Consider the following 19,384-nt stretch of genomic DNA (forward strand, 5'->3'; position numbering starts at 1 on the left):
AAAAAAAACAAATTTTATCATACAATCAATGATGTTTTGGCTTAGTAGTTAAGATTGAGGTACTGTGAACGATAGATCACAAGTTCGAATCTCCCCTCCCTTTCTTTGTACTTTATACTGCATTCGTGGCATACCATATGGTATATCGTACACCCAAGACTATTTTTTATTATTAAATGAGCAAAATGTACTAAAAAGGAGAGTTCTGAAGGAGCAAATAAGCAAACATTAGTTTCGAGTGTACCATGCACATGGTATACCTGGGTTTTTGATAAATAAAATCGATTGCATCCGGTGAAGAAATTTTTCTTGAGTGTATAATATTTAACTAATTTTGACTTATCTATATTTTTCTGAACTTTTTTTTTTTTCAAAAAATAATCAAAAAGATTTAACAGAATAATATATTAAAATGATATATATTAACTTGAATTTGCTTTAGAGGTGGCAGTAACTCCTTCACCATTAACCCTTTTTATCTAAATGGAAAGCAATGAGGTTAAAGTTAAGTGCATCATAATTACTCCAAGTACCCAACAACCAAGGCCAATAACAATAAGCAATTGTTTTGTCTCACAATTAAAATCACATAATCTTAGCACCAAAGAAAAAAGAAAAAAACCCAATTAAATCACATCTTTCATAAAGTGATTAAACACACTAAAGATATCATGATGTTTAGAGTGAGATAATATGGAGAAGAAAAGAAAGTCTTCATTCACATCAATGTGTATTACAATCAACATGCAACCCACTAATAACAAACTTCCAGCTTCAACAAAGCATAATATACTTGAATTTTTTGTACAAATGATATTCTTACATGACTAAAAATTCCTACCAACTACCCTAAAACCTTAAATTTCTGTATATCTTTATAATGACTATTCACATATCTCCTTCACAATTACATCATTACATGAAACATTATTGGTAATTTGCATAGAGTTTGATCAAGAATGGAAGAGAAATTAAACACCATATTTTTTTTTCTCTTAGTTACAAAGTATATATATATATATCAAGTATAAATGTAAACTATAAAGATCATGAAAACCTATATATATATATCTATCTATGACTTTTTTTGTAGGTGATCTTATTAAGTAATTATGGAAACTTATGATAATTTTTACCTCTCCATGACCTAATTACAAGAACATGAACTATGAAGATCCATTTCATATGTAGGAGAAATCAATTTGGAGTGTAGAAAAAAGGAAATAAAAGGTTGGAAAAAAAAAGGGTTTTTACTCAACTTGGTAATCAATGAAGGGAAAGGAAGAAACATCCTTCATGAGTTCTTCCAAATCCCATTCTCCTAATCTTGAATCATTCTCTCCTCCTTCCCAATTGTTTCCAACTCCAGGTATCGCGATCTCGAATTTCTTAGCCATGTTAAATGGAGTGTTGTTATTGTTTATGGTGCTAATTATGTGGTGGTTATGATCAAAATGATTATCATGGTTGTTGTTGTTGTTGTGAAAATTATGGTTGTTGTTGCTAGTGTTACTACCAAAAACAATATCTTCAGAAACTTGTGTATTTTCTTCAATGCTTATTGTCTCCAAAGAAGGAATAGAAAGCTCCCCTTGCAATATCCCATAATTATAATTTTGACCTCCAAACATTCCATAACTTCCACATATCATCAATCCATCATCACCTACATTACACATGCCATGTCCTTGTGATGCCATGCTCATGCATGATGATGCATGATTCATGTATCCATTACCACAAGCAGACACATCTAGAGTAGTAGCAGTAGCAGTAGCAGTAGCAGTAGCAGTAGTAGTAGTAGTAGTAGTAGTACTGTTATTTACCATATTGGACAAAGGATCCATGATTCCATGATGATGTAGAGGTACCATGGATTGCAAAGATGATGATGTTGGTGAAGCAGCAGAATTATTGTTCAAATACATAGCCATGATGCTACATGGATCCTGCATGGCCATAAATCCTCCTACCATCCCATCTCTTGGCTCAGTTGATAACGACGAATCGCTTGCATTGGGTGATGATGATGAATTTGATGAACTCTTCAGTCTTTTTTTCACAGTTGAATTCCAGAAATTCTTTATCTCATTATCAGTTCTTCCAGGCAAACGAGCCGCAATTTGGGACCACCTAAGATTTCATAGAAATAATAATCATCATAAGAACAAATTAATCAAATAGAGTATGAAAACAAACTATATGACAAAGATGTTATAGACAATGGACATGCTGCCTTACGTTATCAGAATTGCATGGTTTTCTTGCATGAACTAGAAAATTCAAAGGAAAAAGACTGTTGGAGTATCTTCAACTCAAAGTGCAGATATTAGTAAAGTAAAAAAAAAGAAAACAACAGAAGAAACCAGTGTCATTTTCAGCTTGGTTTCCCCACATTTAGAAGATATAGTTTCACGCAAGTATCACATACCATGTGCTACACCAACCTACATCATATGGATAGGACACTGATGCCTTTTCTTTTAGGGCCAGTCATTTCTAGGAAATTAACTGCGAGTAATACTACATCTGTTCCTAAATAATTGCAACAGTTTAACGTTTATACTATTTGATAGAGTATAGATCTATTCCGGGGTCTCAACCATCGTTTAAGCTTTTGGTTGAGTTGGTCCTTTGACATGGTATCGGAGCCAGCATGACATAAATGTCACATGTTCAGATCTCATCCACCCCTCCTTTCTCAGTGGAATATTTAGCGCCAGGTATGAGGGAGGCATGTGCTGCATCCACACTTCAAGCCCAAAGGCCTCTTGCGCGAGGGGGAGTGATAAAGTATAGATCTATTCCTGGGGCCTCAACCATCAACTTAAGCTTTTGGTTGAGTTGGTCCTTTGACACTATTCACATACCCAGTTTGATCATAATACGTTTAGCAAATAAACCAATGTCCATGTATACGATTTTCGAGAAAATATATGATAAGTATCCATGTGTATGAAAGTCAAACTGTTGCAATTATTTTAGAACTGACGGAAAAGTGCAATTAACGATTGCCACGTAAAGCCCAGTCATTCTTCCATGTTCAGACTTTAATTTGTCTTAGAGCAACTTAGTTGGACATGAAAGTGTTTAGACTCAAAATATTAACAAACAAGATCCTGTCTTCATCAAAGGGTAGATGAAGGTTGACTGTAAAACCCTATCTTTGTCATTTTCTTCAACAACAGACGATCTATTGTACCTTAACTCAATGACGAGAAAACGAAATATATAAGAGTTTCTCAGAATTCCTCCTTAAAATGATCATCTTTTTCATTTCAATATTCTTCAAGATGAAAGATCATTTTTCTTTTTCTAGAACAACATGACATTCATGAAACAATATTACTGTAAGACAAAGACTTATAGAAACCCAATGATGCAAACACATGAAATAAGAATAAGGTTACAGCTTCAATTGGTTTAATTATGCTTGTCATTTACTCCCTCTGTTTTTTTTTATCGTTCTCACTTAGAATCTTGACACTATTCATACTTAAAGAGAATTTTCTCAATTTTTTTTTTCACATTATAAGAAAAGATATAGTCATGTGAAATCTTGTTTGATTTTTCTCAGCTAGTATATTCTTAATATTCAATCGTTATATTTTTACTAATATATAATGAAAGATATTTATATTTAAAAATGTGCATTGAGAGATGTGCATAGAAAAGTGAGAAAGAAAAAAAAAAAAAACAAAGAGAGTACCTAGCAAGAAAAATGAGAAAATCAACACAAAAATACAACACAAATACAAATTCACAAATTAAAATCTTTTGAATATACAATCTTTTGTTATGTATATACTCTATATTAAAAATGGGGTTTGAAATTAGCCAACATCAAAGAGGAGTGAAAATCTTTTGACGGGTTCGTTCGTTATCGCAATCTGTTTTTAAGATTTATAAATTGAAGTCATATGAAATGAATAGACTAATAAATTTACTCAGAATTAATACTGGAAATGTATTATTTACTTTTTGTAGTTCACATTTATCAATCTTTGGATTTCAAAATAACAGAAAACTTACTACTGAAAAAACAATGATGAACCGACCTTAATAATAAAGAACAACAAAATCATATCCGTACTTCATGATATTAATGATCATCACTATCTTCTTGACTATTTGTTAAGACTAAAGACAAATTAAAGCACCATATTATTCACAGATTGAAAACAATCATAAAAACCTCCAAACGAAAATGAAACACTCAAACAAAATAAAGAAAATATTACTATACAACAAAACATGAAAAACCTCTCAATACGAAACATAAGATATCTAATTATGTTTTCTTTCAAATCGAAGAAACTTTTTGAATAAGATGATATATAATTAGACATATAGCATTACTCCTCCATACCCAACAGCCAGAGACGAAGACGACGACGACAACAACAACAACATCAAAGTCTTAAGGAAAAATTGACATGAATAATCTCAACTTTTACGGGTCTTCTCAAAATAATCTCAACTTTGTATTATTTTAGAATAATCCCAACTTTACGGTGTACCTTCTCAAAATAATCTCAACTTTGAATTATTTTATAATAATCCCAACTTTACGGTGTACCTTCTCAAAATAATCAGAACTATTAATTTTCATCATATTATACACCTAAAATGAATTAGTGCTGGCAAGGAAAATGATAGTTTGGCTTATATTGAGAAAGTCCTCTCAAAAGTTGGGATTATTTTGGAGAAACGGGTGAAAGTTGGGATTATTCATGTGAATTTTTATCCAAATAGTACGGAATAAAGGAGAAAAATGAGAGAAAAGAAGGGAATTAAGAAGTGTAATCTACCTATTTCCAAGAAGAGAATGCAAATGAATGATGAGATCTTCTTCTTGAGGAGAAAATGCACCACGTTTAAGATCAGGCCTTAAATAATTAATCCATCGAAGACGACAACTCTTACCACACCTTAACAAGCCAGCATTCCTTGCTACATCACTCCAACAACCTTGTCCATTAGTAAGCATATAATTCATGAGTTTATCATCTTCTTCAGGCGACCATAACCCCTTTCGAAGCTTGATACTGCCATTCGTCGTACTAGTACAACCGCCATTACTATTACTATTACTATTACCATTACTATTACCCTTAGAAGCAGGATCAGTAGGCTTCCTCATAGTAAAATATGAGGTAAGCTCAAAAAAAAAAAACTAACTCTTAAGTGAGGTGATGTAGAGAAATCTAAGGACGTTTATAGAGAGAGAAAGAGAAAGGTGTAGGCAGGTATCATATAGTGGCAGTGATGATCATGATCATGATCATGATGGTTATGTGGGGTTTGCTTAGATTAAGAGGAAAAGAGAGAGAAAAAGAGGGGACAATGTTGGTTGATAGGTCAAGTGAAAAACGGTTTGGAGGAACTAAGGTTAAAAAAAAGGAGAGAGAAAGATGTATTTTTTTTTATTATTAGGAAAGATAATTGGTCCGAAGATCAATCCCTACTAGACTTATAGACTACTAGTTTGTATGGTACACTAGCTTAGAGGTTGGGTATAAAGCTAAACAGCCTAGAAGTAAATATTTCGACATACTGTTGGGATGAGGATCTGAATCCTGGACAACTAACATTCTTAAATTCAGAATGGTACTCTACTGAGCTAGCACCTCTCGTTCCAAGAAAGAGAAAGATGTATGGTGGTCTTGTCTTTGACTCCATGGCTTTGTCTTTTGCCAATACTATTGTTTCTTCACTCTCACGGTAATCATCATTCATATCATCTATGGGATCATAGGGCAGCGTGAGAAATAAAAGTTTGTTTTCTAACCAAAGCCAAGATTTTTGCTTACAAAACACATAATCTCTTTCCATCTTAATTCATCTTTTTTGTTTTCTCTCTCATGCATACACACGTGTATTTGAAGTTAGAGAGAATGATAAAGAGAAATACTACTTATAGCTTAATAAGATTGTAATACCACGCATCAAACTATCATAAGTCCAGATCATCAGTCATTGCACTTGTCTTACTCTTAGATTATAAAAAACATACATCATTCATGGGTACTTCATTTTGGCAAACTTACATGGTACGAGTATGATACTAGTACTTAGAATATGAATCGATATTAAGTAGAGGTTATTAATGGACTAATGTGATTCCTAATCGTGTTCGTATCCTCATCTCCGAAGTATTTGGTACTTGTGAGAATTTTAACTGTTGGCAAACTTTCATGGTAGGAGTATAATACTGCCATACTGGTACTTAGAATATATTTGGTACTTGTGAGAATTTTAACTGTTATTTGTACTTGTATTGGGTGCGAGTATAATACTGATACTTAGAGCATATTTGGTACTTATGAGAGTTTTACGTGTTGGAAATGAAAAAATAGAAGTTATTATTGTTATTTGATATGTAGGGGCCTAGGGGGTGGTGTAGACAATGGTTTCTATTTCTCAAGGGTAACTATTCCACATAATTATTACCCTCCTCAACTTGCACATAACATTATACATTTATACTACAATAACTTAGAGGTGATCATTTTGGCCCGGCCCGTTTTTGGGGAGATTTTTCCGGTCCGCGGTCGGGCCCAGCACGAATTTGTTTTGGCGTTGAGTGGGCTTTGGGCAAACCAAAAACGACTTTTTAGTCTATTTTTTGACCCGACCCGTTTTTTGGCCCGTAAAAGCCCGCTAATTTAGGCCTAAAATAGCAGGCTTTGGGCACAAAAATTCAGGCCAAATTTAAGCCTGTCCCGGCCCGGTCAATGGGCAAAATTTTTTTGCCGCGGTCCGGTTCATGACCACCTCTACAATAACTACACTACTCGATCCCATATTTATAAGTGCTCTATTTCCATAATAAAATTAAACACCCAATAAAAATAACAATTATTGTTCCTAATCCCTCTATTTAATTTCATTTCTTGAGTTAAACCAAACATGCACTTACAACATATTCTTTGATTGTTTTTGGCTTTGTTTATTCTTTATTTCATTTACTTGAATACTAAGGTTACAATTCTTTGTATATTTTATGAAAATGCATAATTATATTTGAATTAAACTAATTTTAAAAGTATCATATAATTCACTTTATCGTGCCAAAGTGTTTTGCACAAATTATTAGAATAGACAGTCTATTTTTAACATAAAATTAGACGAACCCAATACTGAATTTTTCTAACAAACTCATTCCATTTCACTTTAACCCAACACTATTCTAGTTATCCCTTCTCTTCTCCTTCCTTTATTTTCTTGATTCTCGAACTAAAACATACAATTTCAAAAAAACTTGGTAGTCTTAAGGAACGGATTAAACTAGTCACTAAATTGATTAATCTAATAAGTTAAAGAATATCAATACTGAATAGATTAAACTGGTCACGAAATAGATTAAATTGGTCCATAAATAGATCAAACTAGTCACTATATTTTTTTTTTTTTAAAAAGACGGTCTCTTACAAGACCAACTGAAGTAATTTATTATTTAATATTCCATATCCATTTTGCTTTCATACCCTCCAACTTAGATCTTACTTCTTAGACCCAGGCAGCCAGCAACTGTATATGAAATAGAAAGGTGAAAAAAACTTTGGTAATTCCCACAAATAAAAATGGTAAGCAAATCATAGTAAGAAAATAGAAAAGGCATGTAAAAGATGAAAAGAGATATGAATGTTTCTCAAAATAAACAGTAGTACTACAGTATGGATTACAGACAAACCATTGGAGATTTAAGTACATCACCACTTTTGTGCCCTTGTAGATAATACTAGATATCTCCCCATCACCTGGATTACAATCAAGTAGTCATGAGGAATTCTAGGAAGAAATCAAGTATAAAAATGGGACCCATAAATGAGAATAGTAAAGACATATATACACATCAGTCACTTTGCACTAAGTTAAGTGCAATAAGTTCTTATTGTTGTTGATTCAGTTGATCATACATAATTAAAGTGCATTATGATTTAAGCATGCAGTTTATTTAGTTTTCCTTAAATTTACAGTTACCTGTTTATTTAGTTCATTAAAATATGATAGAAGCATGAATAACGAGAATGGAAATGTTTTGAATGTGGAATATTGACAAAAAAAAGGAAGAAATCCTCCTAAGAAGGAAGTCAGAATATTATTACTGAAGCTACAACTGCAGTCCTGTAAGGCAAATTAGATCTCATAGATGTCATGTACCAGCAGAACTCCACACTAATGCGATTATACCAGCACTAATGCACCGGATTCCATTAGAACTTCGCAGTTAAGCGTATTTGGGCGAGAGTATTACTAGGATGGGTGACCTCCTGAGAAGTCCTCGTGTTGCAACATTTTTTCTGCAAAATTCATTTACTTCAAAAAAAAAAAAAAAAGACGTGATGTACATCATGGTTCTGAAAAGTTTCAGCAATTCAAAGTAAAAGAATATACGATTCAAAATAAAAGAATTTATCACGTCTTTATTCGTAAAAGAGCATATGATTCCTATTATAAGAACAAAAGTGAGAGCATAAATAAGGGTACGAATAAAAAAAATGGTCCTTAGATCTCATGTATACATAGGATAATAGGAGTTTGGATCCTCTAGAGTTATAATGAAATTCTATAAGGTAAAGTTAAATTCGAATTATACATTTTAAAATCAAGGACTTATATTAGTGGGAGGAAAAAATTAGGGGTGGATTTTGATGAGAAAAAATATGAGAGATTTTGGAAAGAGAATATATAAGCCATTGATTTTTTATTCAGTGATTGATATTGCTCAAACTCTACCCTATAGAGTTATTTTACAACTTTAGAGGATCCAAACACGGAAAATAGGACTATTAATGAGACAAAATAAGATGTACGATTTCTCATTAATACTGAGCAATTTCCATGGTGCTTCCACAGGGTAAATCATATATTTACTACTAATTTTAAAGGAAATTGAATGGACAAAGAGATTATCACCTTTATAATGTAGACAAAAAATAACCTTTGTTAACAAAATCAGTAAGATCTTTCAATGTTTACGGACATTGAAGCCAAATTGTCAATGTCTAGGGAACAAAGCAGAAAAAAAACTCTATTCTTGATTTTTATATTTTTCCTTTCAGCTTTACTGTAATAGTGTAATGTAACGTTATTTCTTTCTAGATGCAAAAAAGTACTCTATCAGTCATCAGAGGATCCAAAAAAGCAATAAATCAATTTACCCAATAGCCAAAACTCAGTACCATTGACATAATGATTCTTTTACCTGTGATTCTGAGAGAGACACGTAACTTATTTGGATTAAGGTGAGAAGAAAATTAACTTACTGTATGTACTAATAATTGGTTGCCTTAACCTATGTTACTCAGATACTTATGTCGGACATGGTTAATATATGAAAATTTACTCCAAAAGAACGAACGTCAAAGTGTTCATATATATGTTGAAGTATTAAGGACTTGACACGTATACTCAAGGTGAAATAATTAATCTAAATAACTTAAGACACTAGTTAATCGAGGAAGAGAACAAACTAGTACTGTTCTAATGCTCTTCATACCATGACCTTCCAATGATGACATCAGATAAACATAACAAAGTTCTATAGGTTGCATAATAATTAATAAATCACGATAAAAGCCGTTAATAATATTGTGCTATGTTACTTGGATTTGTGTATCTGCTTCATGTACAATGGTGCTATCATGCGACTTGACTATATCTATAATATGATTTTGGATCAAAATGAAGTGTGAAATATGAAATTAGTGTCATAGACAATACACGACTACTTAAGATAGATTGAGTCAGAGTAACATAGGCGCCGCGCCGCCTATGAGGTGACCTAATTCAAGCAAGCAACATAAAGACCATTTCAAGTCTCCAACATTCCTACATAACCACGATATGCATAGTGTTACCTAGTACTATAGTACTTCTATACAGATGGAGGTGCAGAACTACATAGCATGCAAAATTGCAAGCTACTCAAATGAATGAACTTTCCCATGCTTTCATTTGACAATTATTTATCAAAAACAAAATCAAACAAGAAAAAAGGGAGAGATAAAGAAACCAAAAAGAAAAAAGCACTGCATGTACAAACTAGACAGCAAAAAGAAAAGGTATAGATAAGATAACATGGAAGCTACTCCAAGGGATGTTACTTTCTGATGCTTTCTCTTTACAATACTGTAGTCTGGGTAAAGTCTTTATCTTGGGCAAGCAAATGCCCTATTCATGAATCATGAGTGGCAGGCCCAATTGTTGGAAGAAACCTATATATTATAATCTTTGCAGGCCAGAATTATATTGTCCACAAGTCCATCAATACATCTGAATAAACTAATTTCTTAAAATATACTACCTCCGTTTCTTTTTAATTGTTACACTTACACTTTTCACGCATGCCGATGCACTACTTTGAGCCTTTATATCTCTAATTTTGTATTTGTAAAAATATAAAAACTACATATTAATAAAATACATACTTATACGAATCTAACAAGATCCCACATGACTATGTTTTTATTCACGTATAAATCACAAACGAGGGTCAAAGTGCAATTTGTGAATAGTGTAAAATGTCAAAGTGTAACAATTAAAAAGAAACGGAGGTAGTATATACTTCCTCCGTTTTACAATAGATGAAACGCTTATCATTTTAGGTCGTTTTAGAAGAAATGAACATTTTAACTTATTATATTTAGTACTTATTTTTCTAGCTCTTTCTCTTCATCACATGGGTCCTTTTTTTCTTTCTCTTTATTGCTCTCTTCTCCTAAATCCCATGCCAAAGCTCTACGTTTTATTTAAAACAAAACGGATGAAGCATAAACTTCCTCTACAATTTGCATCTTTATATTCGCAATCAAGCTACTTAGACAATTACCATGTACTTTTAGAGCAATAGTAAAAATAATCTAATCACTGTTATTATCGGTGTTTAAATTATTTTGATTTATCGGTCCATTTGACTTACATTTTGTCATCTTAGAATTACGTGTCAATAAATCATGTTGCAAGTATATAGAAGAAGTTAGCAATTCAGAAAACTTCAACAGTATTTTAGACACACAAATCACCTGCTAAAATAAACAAAGGAAAGTGCAATGATGCTAAGAGCCCCCAATAAATGACTGAAAGAGCACCCTAAAACTAAGGGTGAGAAATTGTAAACATTTAACCATGTGCCTTTCATGATTATGTTCAATCTTTTACCAAATTGAAATAAAATAATGGGTGTTGAGCTAAAGATGTGGTAATTACAATTAAGTGATGACGATCTTGCTTAGGCTAGGTTTTAGGAAGAGCACTGAGCACTCATAGATGAAGACATGAGGTAACGTTTCAACACTAAAAGGAGGTAAATTATTGGTTTGCGTCGAGATATTTGTGACTATATGACAAGTTAAAATAAACTATCAACATCATATACGATGCGTCGAGATATAGACATCATCGATCTTACAGTTTGCGTGTCACTTTCTTTTATTTGTGACTATTATTATTTCAATGGTCTAATACTTTATAATAATTAGTTTACAGGAGCAAATATGAGCCGATAATCAATATTGATAACAGCGTATAAGAAAACAAACTAGCATTTTCATATAATAGAATATACTGTAGAACAATCGTACTTTTTATTAATTATATTAATAGAAAAACAAAAACAAAAACTCACTATTATTCAATAAGGAGTACTAATCTATTGAACCTCCTTATGTAGCACATCATAGACTCATAATCAACAGATGAAAACAAAACTTACAATTGGTGTAGAGATTATGAGATTGAAGATTTTGGTTCATATCTAAGGCCCTCATATTTGCATCTTACAGTTGGCAAGGAGTTGGTATATGTAAATATGTTACTTGGACTCAGATACTCATAAGTCATATCGGACACTAATACGTGTTAAAGTGTCGAATAAAAAAAATTCTTTGAAGAGTTTAATGATTATTGCCGAACTTCACAAATAAGAGTCAGAATCCGATACAAGTTTTTGAGATTATGAGAGTTCATCTAAGATTCTTAATTCGTTGGAAGATCAAGTACCCTAAAAAAATTCTACTCACAATAATTCCTAATGCATGAACAATCCCAAAAAATCATTCAAGTGATGACAATTAAAACGTGCTTATAGTAGAAATAATAATAATAATAAGCATCACTTTCACAATATTCCCTTTACTTCAGCATCAAATTGTTCCAAATTAATAATGATTTCCTCTTTTAATTATGTAAATTCCACTCCAACGTAATTATTGAGAATTAACAGTAACCATCCAATGAAAAAAAACCCATCAAATTTGACAAAATGCAATTGTTACATATCGCATTTTCAACATGAATTAATATCAACAGTCTACGCATATGTTACTCAAAATTCGATTCACATCATTAAAATAAAAAACGAATTAAATTAAGCCAAGAATTGAGAAAAAATTCACCGATTTATGATATAATGAACTAGCGAATTCGATCAATTGATAGCACTGCAAATTGACGACATGAAGGCGTAACATTGAAGCTTCCGATTTAGATTGCTACTTTGTTGTGCGCTGAGTCTTTCAGTTGACGTTGAGTTGGGCTGTAAAGTACAAACATGTGTTAAAAATTACATAGGAATTGACCATCTTTCACATAGGCCTATTATGGCTATTTGTCATTGTGTGGCCTTTCTTAATAGGGTTTAGATTAGCCATCTTTCACTTCCTCATAGGTGTATATTAATGTGTGACCTCGTTTTTTTTACTTCCTCCGTTTCATATTACTCGCTACATTTTTCAATTTACGGACTTTTAGGCAACTTTTGGAGAGAAAGGAGGTAGAGAGTAAAAAAAATAAGGGACCCATGTGAGACAAGAAAGATAGAGAGAGTTTATTGTCCAAAAAGGAAGTATAGCAAGTAATGTGAAACTTCCCACACTGGAAAGTGTAGCGAGTATTATGAAACGGAGGAAGTGCAACTTTTAGTATACATCTAGGACTTTTTTCATGGTTCGTGAGTATAGTATATGCAAGACTGGTTTCTTGCTTATTGCTTATTGCTTATTTAGAAAGAAGGTATATATGAGCAAAAACCGTAGAATGATGAGAGCTCAAGTTTAGCAAGAGCAAATAATGGCATTGGGTATATCATGCACGTCGTAATAATTGTTTACTATGATGTATAGTGAATGTACTTCGTTCTTTGTTCATTTACACCCTCTTAAAAACGTATTTACATTGTTATTTAAAAATGCAAGATATGGGAAAAGGGTCATAGAATTATTTTTGAATTCCCCATTGAGTAAAACCAATTTGTACCTAATCAAGCCTTGGCCAAAATCCATACATGACTTGGATTAGACGACCACTTTCTTTCCAAACCATTGCAATCCCTCTTTTCTAGCCCAAATCGAGATCAACCCAAAGCATAACCTAGGCATGGGTATTGTCCAAAATGTTCTCAAGCATCCACTGATTCACATGAGAGGCTATTCTGTATTGTTAAGTACTCCTTCCTTTTTTAACTTATACTCGCATCATATAGTATGAGCATACTATATTTTAGGAACCAAGAATCTTTGAGGTCAATGGTATGGCTTCCTATTTTTACATGGGAGATCAAAGGTTCAAATCTTGGTAGAAGCAAAAAATTTCAATATTGTTGGAAGGGTTTGGGGTTTGGGGCTTATTGGGCCTCTGAGTGAAAGGCCCTGTGCGAAGGCAGCCTAGAGGAAATTCATCTTACCACAGAAAAAAAAACTACTTATTAAGTCATTATTCTCAACTTTAGAGCAAGAAATTACTAAGCTCTAAAATCATAAATATTTTGTGAAAATTTCGAAAAACATGAAATTATCATGTAAATTTTCAACTAATATAGAAGCACCAAGCACCCCATGAGAAAAAAAAAATGAATAAATTGAAAATTTAGTCAAATTCACGTGTATTAGATAGGAATGGCAACAGGTCGGACTTGGACCGGATTATGCATAATCCGACTCCGACCTTACAGAAAGTCGGATTTTAAATCTGAGTCCGACTCCGACACCTGACTCTGAAAATCCGAATCCAACCCGACTTAAACTCTGAACATCCGACTCCGAGATCCGACCTGACTTGAAATCCGAACACCCAACTCCGAACCCGACCCGACTTATTTTTCTTCCAATTTTTTATAATAGAATAGTCTTTTGTAATATAATAATTTAATCATTATAATTTATTCTAATCATCATACGGAAATCTTATATAGTACAAATAATCTAAATATTACTATTATTTTTAACAGTCATTTTTTCTATGGGAAAATCCTATATAATACAATGCTGAAAGTCGAAGTCAGATTATACATAAATAATACATTACATAAATAAGAAAAAAAGATTGATTGACCCAAAGTCGGAGTCGGATTCGGATGTTTAATTATTTTATGAGATCCAACTCCGACCCTCCTCCGACTCGGAGTCAGATTTTTTTAAACGAACTCGGAGTCGGTTTACTTTTTTGTCGGAGTCGGCTCGGATTTTTTCCTTCGGATCCGGACTGGATTGCCATCCCTATTATTAGGTGCAATTGTGTAAGTTGAATAATATATTTTTTTTTAATAAGAAAAGAATACTTAGGAAGACCCTTAATCAGGAGGCTAACTTAAAACATCCTTACGCATGAAAAGAGAGAAATCAACATCAAAAAGAGAGTAAAAATACAGAAGGGCCAAGAAGGAGTGACCAAAATGAGCCATAAGGTCTGCAACCTTGTTCACTTCCCGAAAGCAATGTTGAACCTGAAAGGATTCAAACTTACCAAGACTAGTATTAATATCAATAATAATATTACTAATTTCCCAAGGAACCTTCCATACTTTTCTAACAACACTAATAACAGCAAGATTGTCGCCTTCAATAACAATCTTGGAAATGTTAAGCGAAAGAGCCGCAATAATGCCATCCTTGAGGCTCCAAGCTTCAACCTGGAGAATTGAGGAGTAACTGTGCAAGTTGAGTATGATCTCTAGTTATGTCAAAGCTAGAGGTGATCATGGGCCGGGCCGGGCCGGGTTCGGGCCGGGCCGCGGCCAAAAAAATTTGCCCATTGGCCGGGCCGGGCCGGGCCTAAATTCGGGCCGAATTTTTGTGTCCAAAGCCCGCTATTTCGGGCCGGGCTTAGCGGGCTTTTGCGGGCCAAAACGGGCCGGGCCAAAAAATAGACTAAAAAGTCGTTTTTAGCTTGCCCAAAGCCCGCCCAAAAACAAAAAAAAAAATGACCGGGCCGGGCCCGGCCCGGCCCGCGGGCCGAAAAATTCTGCCCAAACCCGGCCCAAAAACGGGCCGGGCCGGGCCGGGCCATGTTTGATCACCTCTAGTCAAAGCCAACATTTCTTCAGTGTTTCTAGATCGTTTTATATTTCAACTTTGCCAGTCAATTTGCATTACTTTTCTTGGCAATTCATTATGATTAGTACTCCTATATGATACGAAAAGATTAGGTGAGAATTGAGATCCAAATTCACAACATATATATAATATATTTATACATCCCAAAATTAGGTCTACATACATTCATTTAATTTATTTCTTTAATGTTAATTCACAACCTAATCTAATTTCATGCCCCACATTATTAAATAATAATTCATCTATTTCTCTCCTTTTTTTTTTCCCTTAAGATATAATTTTTGCATTCAACCAACCATTTATTCATAACTAAACAACCAAAAAAAAAAACATCTTTCTTTAATTTCAAGTTCTTCTTTGTTTCATACTTTCATTGCATTCTCAAAATTAGTAATTTTCTTTTATTGAAGATGTTGCAAGTAGTGTTAGGAGCAGCTTCTTCAGCTGTGCCATTATTACTGTTAATTCCACCCATGAGAAGGTTTACTGTTTTTGTTAGCAAATTTGAAGATCTTCTTCAAGATATAATTGCTGAGATTTTTGCAACGTGTGATAATCTTCAATCTCTTACTTCTCTTATTTTTGGTGTTTCTTTTCGTCCTAATAACAACTGATATAAAACTATTTCTGAAACTCGAAACATCAGCTAAAGCTTATGGTTAGAGTCCGAGGAATAGGTTTATACTCCTTTGAAAGTATAAGAAACAATTTTGTAAGTTTTGTAAGCTTTAAGTACTGTAAGCAATTAATTTTATAAGCTTCAATTATGTTTAAACAGTTAATTTTGTAAGTTCTGTAGATTCAGACTATTTTGTAAGTTCTGTAGATTCAGATTATTTTGTAAGTTATGTATATTTAAGCAAAGATGAGCACATCCTCTAATCATATGAGTGTCACCTTGATCCCACATAAGGAAAAGATGGATTGACTAGTAAGCAGGGGAAGCACCAGAGGAGAGAGAAGGGGGGATTTTTTATTTTTAAAAAATGAACGAAAATTGGGAAACTGGTGGAAAAGCGACACGTGGCTCTTATTACTTGTTAAATTGGTTTATTCTAATCACCAGATTAAGGGTGTAAATGAGACGAGACAACTTGTGAGCTACTCGAGATCAACTTGATCAAAACTCGGTGAGAGCTCGACTCGAGCTGTTAGTGAGTCGAGTTGAGCAATTCAATAACTCGTGAGAAGTTCGGATACCCAATTATCAATAACAAGATACCTAAATTCAACATTTTCTACCTTATTGTTGTTTTTAACATGAGACACTTGCAAGCTACTCGAAATGTACTCGGTCAAAGCTCGACTAAAACAATGCTCTAGTCGGTCAAAATCCGTGAACTCAAACTCAAACTCAAACTCAAACTTGACGTCTGACATTATTGACACCCTTATACCAGACCATTTTGGAAGGTGTTTTCCATAATTGAGATTATTTTAACTCATAGTTGGGATTACTAGAAATGGACAACTTATAGTTGAAATTATTGACGTCAATTAATTAATCATACTTACTTAGTCATATGTCTTTAACTTGCAATTATATTTTGATTGATGTAAGAACTAGATATTACCCTACCATGAAATTGGAGTATTGGTAAAGACTTAATTTTTATATTTTTGGTCGGGGTTTTGTATCTTCATAGTTTCATCATTCATCAAGCTTATGAATTAGGCTCATGAATTGAATTTATAAAAGTGAAGGAAGTGTCATATTGTGTAACCCCCTTTTTTTTACCTCGTTTGTAAATACAAACTTTTATGATGGAGTCCACCTATTTGGTGTAACTTTCAAGAGAACCTTATTTGATTCACTATATGTATTTTCAATTGAGGAAAATATGACCAAATGTATTTCATTTACAGTCACGAATATTATTATTTGTTGGATCCTGTTGAATTTGTTTTCGTCTGTTTAACGAATATGTTATTCTAGGGCTCACTACACCTCTCGTCTTAGAAGCTTTGACCCTCCGGACTGGTCTTCTTACCCTTAAAAGCCTAAACATCACCCATCATTTGGTTGAAGGTGACAACCAATCCCTTATCAGCATCATTATATTCAAGGAAAAACAACTGCCCTTTAAAGTTAGATTATCGCATCAAAGATATTCTCCAAGTCAATAAAGGATTTTGGAAGACACAATTCACTCAATTTTTTTATATAGTCAATTGACCGGTTGCTAATCATCTCTCAAAACTAAATCAGTCTTTCAATCAGTAAATATAATTAACCCAACAGACGAATTTCCTAATTTCCTCCTTGCACGCTCCAAAAAATTACAATCCCCCCACCATTTTCTTGTCTAAACCTCCAATAACCATTTTTTTATATAGCCAATTGATCAATTACTAATCATCTCTCAAAACTAAATCAGTCTTTCAATCAATAAATATAATTAACGCAACAGACGAATTTCCTAATTTCCTCCTTGCACGCCCCAAAAAATTACAATCCCTCCACCATTTTTTTTGTCTAAACTTCCAATAACCATTTTTTGTATAGCCAATTAATCAATTATTAATCATCTCTCAAAATTAAACGAGTCTTTCAATCAATAAATATAATTAACGCAACAGACGATTTCCTAATTTCTTCCTTGCACGCCTCAAAAAATTGCAATCCCTCCACCATTTTCTTGTCTAAACTTCAAATAACCATTTTTTTGTATAGCGAATTGATCAATTACTAATCATCTCTCAAAACTAAATCAGTCTTTCAATCAATAAATATAATTAACAGAACAGACGAATTTCCTAATTTCCTCCTTGCACGCCTCAAAAAATTGCAATCCCTCCACCATTTTCTTGTCTAAACTTCCAATAACCATAAATATTGAGTTGTTTACCCCCCAAGCAACCGAGTGAGTCTACCCACCGGAAACCATGCTACTACGACAAACCACCAGAGCAATATCACCTCTCTCTCTCCTCCCTTCCTCTCTTTCTCTCTCCTCTTCCCTGCAAAACTCTCCTTCTTAAACCCTAAACCCTGCTTAAACCCTAAATTCGCCAACCTCACTTCCAATTCCAGACCATTTTCTCTCTCCTCTGCAATTTCCCCAATTTCTTCGAGCAATTCACAAACCCTAGATTTCGATGTCGAACCTTATTTATCGTGTTCTATGCCTGGTAAGCGCCTCAAAGTTGCCGTTCTTATTAGTGGTGGCGTCGATAGTAGCGTCGCTTTGAGACTTCTTCATGCTGCTGGTCATTCTTGCACTGCTTTTTATCTCAAAATTTGGTTTCAGGTTATTCTTCAAATTTCATATGACCTTTATTTTGTTGAATTATTCATACATTTAACATAGAGGATGTTTATGTGATTTGCTGTGTTATTTCATATGTATAATTTGGGTTCCCTCGCATTTTGGGAGTATTGTTTGTAAATTTTGTGTTGTTTTTTTGATTGATTGATTGTTCATGACTCCAATATGGTTAAATAGAACAGTTTAACCTAATACGCGGTACAAAAATGCATATGGAAATGCAATTCGCTACCTGATTTTGTTATATAAGCCCAAATTTATCACACTTGCATTTAGCAACTCATCAATGAAATAGGTAGCACTGACTAAGAACATAGGGAGTATCTTATCTAGTCATAAGAAGATAGTGAGTATCTTATGTCAAAATTTGGTTCCAGGTTATTCTTCCTACTCATATGATCTTTATTTTGTTGCATTATTCTTCCATATAATGTAGAGGATGTTTGTGTGATTTGTTGTGTTATTAATATGCATAATTTGGGTTGCCTTGCATTTTGTGAGTATTGTTTGTAAATTTTGTGTTGTTTTTTGATTGATTGATTGTTCATGCCTCCAATATGGTTAAATAGAACAGTTTAACCTAATACGCGGTACGAAAATGCGTATGGAAATGCAATTCGCTACCTAATTTTGTTATATAAGCCCAAATTTTTCACACTTGCATTTAGCAACTCATCAATGAAATAGGTAGCACTGACTAAGAAGATAGGGAGTATCTTATCTAGTCATAAGGAGATAGTATCTTATCTAGTCATAAGAAGATAGTGAGTATCTTATGTC

At 33.4% G+C, this 19,384-nt stretch overlaps 1 protein-coding gene and 1 non-coding gene across 2 annotated transcripts; one reads left to right on the forward strand and one right to left on the reverse strand.

The window, feature by feature from the left end:
• Positions 1-692: 692 nt before the first annotated feature.
• On the reverse strand, positions 693-5,812 carry LOC125496428 (transcription factor MYB83-like). The gene is made up of 2 exons (XM_048641872.2): positions 4,812-5,812; positions 693-2,133 (listed from the first exon to the last, which is right to left on the reverse strand). Exons 1-2 carry the CDS (start codon positions 5,141-5,143, stop codon positions 1,251-1,253), a joined length of 1,215 nt encoding a protein of 404 aa, XP_048497829.1. The 5' UTR covers positions 5,144-5,812; the 3' UTR covers positions 693-1,250.
• Positions 5,813-8,182: 2,370 nt separating this feature from the next.
• Positions 8,183-8,301, forward strand: LOC125497253 (5S ribosomal RNA). The gene has a single exon (XR_007273882.1). It is a non-coding gene; the product is annotated as a 5S ribosomal RNA (ribosomal RNA).
• The last annotated feature ends 11,083 nt before the right edge of the window (positions 8,302-19,384 follow it).

Source organism: Beta vulgaris, chromosome 4, assembly GCF_026745355.1.
Source record: "Beta vulgaris subsp. vulgaris cultivar EL10 chromosome 4, EL10.2, whole genome shotgun sequence".
Classification (NCBI taxonomy): Eukaryota; Viridiplantae; Streptophyta; class Magnoliopsida; order Caryophyllales; family Amaranthaceae; genus Beta; species Beta vulgaris.